Genomic DNA, 5,692 nt, shown 5'->3' with positions numbered 1-5,692 from the left:
CAACAAGGAGGGACAAAAGAAGATTTTTCTTGGCCACTGAAGTGACTGGAGAATCATGAGTGCAGATCATTTTAAACATATTTGTCAAACACAACAATTATTTCTTTATGGGTACAGTTATGTACTACACCTTTAAAAAAACATGTTAACAATGAGAAATCAAGTACTAAATAAATCAATTTTACTGTATTTAGAGTGAACCAGAAAAAAGTCCATTATGGTCTTTTGATCAATGTTGACATTTTGCTATCTAGGAAATATTATCATGTTGCCTGTTTTTCCCACATTTTCCACATCAAGTTCATCAGGACTCATAATCAGGTCATGTGACACTAGATTAAACAATGTGCTTATGAAATGTTCAGAATTATTGATTAATTTATTTGAAGCTGTAGGTTTTTCTGTGAATCATGATGATTGAGCTTCATATGAAGAACAGAAGATCATTATGAGAAACTCCACAACATCATCCATGATAAAAGAGGTCAAAGGTCACCTCAGAGGTCACAGATCATCAAATATATTTCTATAAACAGTAGCCACGTTTACATGTACATATACACTTTTTTGTCATTCCGATTGAAAGATTTGGTGGACTGTTTACACGAGACGTTATCTAATCAGATATGGTGCCGGCGCTTTCAATCGGAATGATTTTGTGTCATGCGCACATTAGCTTTTGTCCTGTTTGCCGCCTTGTATTCCTGTCAACATGGAGCTCCATAATTTCTTATGTGCGCTTTTTTTTATGTAAAGTGTTGCTCTTAATCAAGCAACAGTGTGGATTTGTAGCATATATTACTGCAGGAAGGTATGAGGAAAAGACGGGCGCAGGAAGCTGACCTTTTTGGTGGCCCTCCTCTGAAGAAAAGCAGCGTGTGGATGAAGGTCTGTAGTAATGATTCACTGAGTTCCTTCAGTATATTTAATAAATGTGTTGTTTCAGTTTGATTTTGCCGCCACCATTTTGCATTCTGACGACCCCCGACCTCTTGACGTGATGACATAGAGGCAAAGTAATCGGTTTTTATTTTGTTCGGTTTATAGAAAGGTTTATCCCACCCCCTCAAACCGATTACAATTTCATTCGGTTTGGGCATTTTTATTCCGATTGAGGTGTTTATATGGAGCATTTTCATTTGGATTGGACTTTTAAACCGATTACAATGCTCCATGTAAACGCACCTACTGTTATATCAGCACACGACAAGAGAGTGAATGAGAAATATAGGATATGAAGTCAAACTGAATCATGTCTATTGTAAACGAGATCAATAAAATCTTCAACTGATTATGACTGTTTTTCCAGTAATAACAAACATTTTGAGTGAAAGTGTGTTTGTTGTTCCTTTGAAAATCATTTCATCCAAACTGAAAGTTTGAGTGTTGAGAAGATCTGAGTTTCTTCTAATATCAGTGTGTTGAAGTGTTGTTTCTCTCTCTCTGCTGGAGTTTGTGTTCACTCGAGTGGAATAGAGGTTTTTGTACGACCGTTTCATTAGATTGTATCACTGTGGTACACATTCGGTGGAGGAACTAAACTGGTGCTCGGTAAGTCCTTTTAATTACATATTTAAAAAAAAAAAAAATACAATTTAGATTTCAGAAAGTGTTGAAACAAGAACAACATTTATTAACAATAATGATTATTAAATATTGTGGTGAAACTTTAAGTCTTTATGTATAATGCGTTATAAAGGTATTCATAATATAGATTTTAATGCCTTTTATCTTTTTATAAATTATTGTAACCGAAGGTAAAATGCAGTATATTTGCAAATTCCTTGCTACATCTGAAATTGGTTGTTTCTCATGTGTTTTAATATATTATACTTTCCAAAGGTGTAACAATGAATGGAGAAGTATTTTAATGTGTTATAATGTTGGTTATAATTATTCATGAGATCATACATACATTATAATGTGTATAACAATCCTTAATTAATGCATTAAAATACTTTTATAATGTACTGTGTATGAAGGCTTTAAGTAAAGTGTTACTGATATTGTTTTATAGTTATTCAATCTAAAACAATGATAATGTCATGTTTATTCATTCAGAAGAACAGCATTATTCCTTTCAAAAAACAAATACAAAACAATATAAACATATTTCCATAATATTTCTCACTATGAGTTTAATCACTTTTTAACAGGTTTGATTTACCTTCATTTATTTCTATACTGTGTTCATATGTAGTTCATCTTTCTGTATTTCAGTCAGTGATACTGAATCTCTTTTGCTCGTGTTGTGCTTGTAATTTAATGTTTTTAATGCAAGTACAGCTTATACAAAATATATGTATGTTTAATAATGTTGATTTGATTGTTTTCTAGTTCTTATCAGTGATTAAAATTTTCATTTTGTCTGAGCTTTAGTCACACTTTGAAATTGAGTTACATTTTATATTGAATATCTCACTTAAGTAAAATTTAAGTACTTTATGTTTAGATAGAAAAACTGCTGGAATTAAAGCAGTCAGTGTCTCAGTATATTGAGTTTATTTTCTGAGGTTTAATTTAAATGTATATAGTGATTGTGTAGTTTGTATATTGTATATTATATGAGCTCTAGTGATGTTGAATGACATGAAGGATCAGATTGTCATGATTTTTGCTGCTGTTGAAATGCTGTGAGTGAAACAGTGTGTTTTCTTTGTGTTTGTGAATGTGTTGTGTTTGTCTCCTGCAGCTGGTCCCACAGTGAAGCCCTCAGTGTCTCTGCTGCCGCCCTCTTCTCTGCAGATCTCTGGAGACTCAGCCGCACTGCTCTGCCTGCTCAGCTCTTACTCTCCACAGGGGGCGCTGGTGAGCTGGACACTGGACGGGTCAGAGGTCACCGAGGGGGTCGTGACCAGCGCAGAGAGCCAGCGGGACGGCCGCTACAGCCGCAGTAGCGTCCTGACCCTCAGCAAAGCACGCTGGGAAAAGGGAGAGGTGTACGTCTGCAGAGTAACACATGATGGAGCTCCTCATGAGGTCTCGTTCCACAAGAGCTCTGAGTGCTGATGTTTCTCTCCTGAAGATGAGCCGTATCTGAGTGTCCTGTGTCAGGCAGGATTCACATGAGTCTAGTGCTGCAGCTGTAGTGATTTACAACTCAATACTGAAAGAGAGCTGGCGTGTCAAAGCACTGTGTGATCTTTCAATCTGCTGTAACATTCAATAAAGCTTCTCAACAAGTTCACTTTGTGTCTGACAACATCATTCAACTAACAGATGAAGATGCAGGTGCTTTTCACAAGCTTGATGTAAATGTCAAATAAAGCTCTTGGGGTTTGAACATGGTCTCTGGAGACAGAGCTGCTCTATTCTGAGAGGATCACAATCACTCCACCCTGACAATGCAAATGGGCTTTTCAGTCTCACTGTTTGATTGGTCACATGATCTGGACTGGAACACACCAGTTTCACTTCTGCTGAAAATGTGGTGATGAAAATATATATGAAAATGTCATGAAAATCACAACTAAAACTAGTCATGTTTGTTGGTTGATGAAGAAGAGCTCTTGATCATGTCATGTTCAGTTCATAGAGCTATAAACACATTCAGAGCAGTGAAGCATGTGCCGCTCATGTAAAACACCCTCTGAATGCAAAAGACAGAAGAGAGATCAGGACGATATACATTCAGAGTCCAATAGTTTTACTGACAGGGTTAAAAGAAAGGCTTTACATCACCAAAGCACAGTAACAGTAAATATACAGAGTCAGACATACACATTTACACATCATTCTCTACAGGACACAACTGAATGATTCCTGCTGTATCAGTAGTCAATGATCTTGCTGCTCAACATTCAAACACTTGTCTATTGTTTGCTGTAGCAGTGCAGTGTACTTTCAGAAACCCTCCACCTCCCCCAGCTCCACCTGTCCAGATCTGCTATGGGGTGATTCATGTTTGCTCGTACAGCAGCAGCATGTTGTGTGTGTTTTGGCAGTGGAAAGTTCTGTACTCTACAGCAGATATAATCAACAGCAGCAGACCAAACACATTAACATTGTCATATTCATTACCATGACAAACTCTCCAAGAATTGTCATGTCAGAAATCTAGTTCAGTCATGAAACTGAAGATGGCACAGGCTTCGATCGGTCCTTTACATGCAGTCTGTAAGCAATCACATCAATACCAAATGACTCAGGCTGATTGGTCTCTGCTGATCCTGCAGCCAATGAGATCCCTTGCTCAACATTTAATAGTCTGGTTCAGTGTTTGCTGTAGGCTAGTCCTGCAGCACTTTAAGAGTTCATCAGAAATTCAGACACTTAAGATAAGTCAACAATGTTTTACCATTCCAGATACAATGTTACAAACAAAATACAAATGTTTTATTGAAGTTGTAATCTATTAAATGCAACTATCAAATCATCTAATACCATTAAATATAAAGTGTCTTCATAATATGTGTTATTTTATTAAATTATAGGGCTTGTTTTGTTTGTTTTTATTTAACCCTTGGGGGTCCCTGATAATATATCCATCATGAAATGTGGATAAACAGAAAAGGCTGCACCCACTTCAGCCCCTCATTTCATTGAACAGACGTGTCATATATAGATCCGGTGTGAAGTCCAAAAACCTTTTATGTTGCCCGAGGGTGACACCATGCCATAGAGGAATAAAGAAACAATTCTATAATTGAGTTAACTTCAGCAAAACTTGTATGTAATGTTGTATTTTCAGTGGTTTAATCAGGAACAATTACTGGGACACCATAGGAAGATTTATTTTTTCCCCTTTAAGCATTTGCGCTCATGCTGTATGTCGACGGGGAAGCAGAGGTCGTTTTGCTGTTTCACATTTATCCTGTATTTGCTTTACTGTCTCTTTATATCATAATCGCTGTATTTATGATGTTAGAACATTGTTAAGGGTTTCTGTCATAATGTGCATCAGTGATTAGTGAATTTTCCTTTAAAATGCTGCTTTTAACCATTGAATTTTAGCATCTCATTTGCACATGTGTCTTTTTATGCAGGGATGAGAGAGTAGGCCTTCTGATGTATGTATACTAATCTTACCTCACAGTTTATGATTATTAATTATTGATGATTATTAATTATTAATAAATCGGTTGACGAGCATAGTTCCTGCATGTGTGCTGGGTCGGGACTATCCTCGTTCATGTCCGTGGCATGTACAGCAGAGACAGCCTGTCCAACAGCATTAAGTTCTTGTTATCAGGGACGACATGAACCGACAGGCTTTAGATGGGAGTCTCAATCGTTCTGTTGGCACAGATGCAATCACTTGACCTGGGTAACATCAGAGTATTATAATTTATCAGAGGGATTTCTTTAAGTTATAAAGCATAGCTTTAATTTACCAATTATGTTTTCAAAAAGAATATTAAAGAATATTACAAAACATGCAAACAAATGTTAATAAAAAGGCTTAAATACAAACACTTTTCTCTCTTTGCTGTGGAAGTTCAGTATAAGAGGAAATGTCAGGCATCTTAGGGGGGCACTGCAGTATTGATCTGGTGAAGGAGGAGGCCATCGAGTAAAAAAGGTTGAGAAACACTACACTAGTGTCATCACATCGACACAACGTCAAAGTGACTGACAGATAGAGAACTCAGTTATGTAACAGACACACCATCTAGTGATGAAGCATGGAAGTGCAATTAAAGTGACAGACTTTCCTGCAGTTCGATTACATTGTAGTGGAAAGTTTTGCAGG

At 36.8% G+C, this 5,692-nt stretch overlaps 1 gene segment (V, D, J or C); it reads left to right on the top strand.

The window, feature by feature from the left end:
* The first annotated feature begins 1,686 nt into the window (after positions 1–1,686).
* On the top strand, positions 1,687–3,009 carry LOC127507691 (immunoglobulin lambda constant 7-like). The segment is given in 2 exon segments: positions 1,687–1,699; positions 2,693–3,009. Coding segments are annotated over 2 exon segments (330 nt in total).
* The last annotated feature ends 2,683 nt before the right edge of the window (positions 3,010–5,692 follow it).

Source organism: Ctenopharyngodon idella, chromosome 24, assembly GCF_019924925.1.
Source record: "Ctenopharyngodon idella isolate HZGC_01 chromosome 24, HZGC01, whole genome shotgun sequence".
NCBI lineage: Eukaryota > Metazoa > Chordata > Actinopteri > Cypriniformes > Xenocyprididae > Ctenopharyngodon > Ctenopharyngodon idella.
Note: the sequence above shows the minus strand (reverse complement) of the source record. Positions and strands in the feature narration are given on the sequence as shown.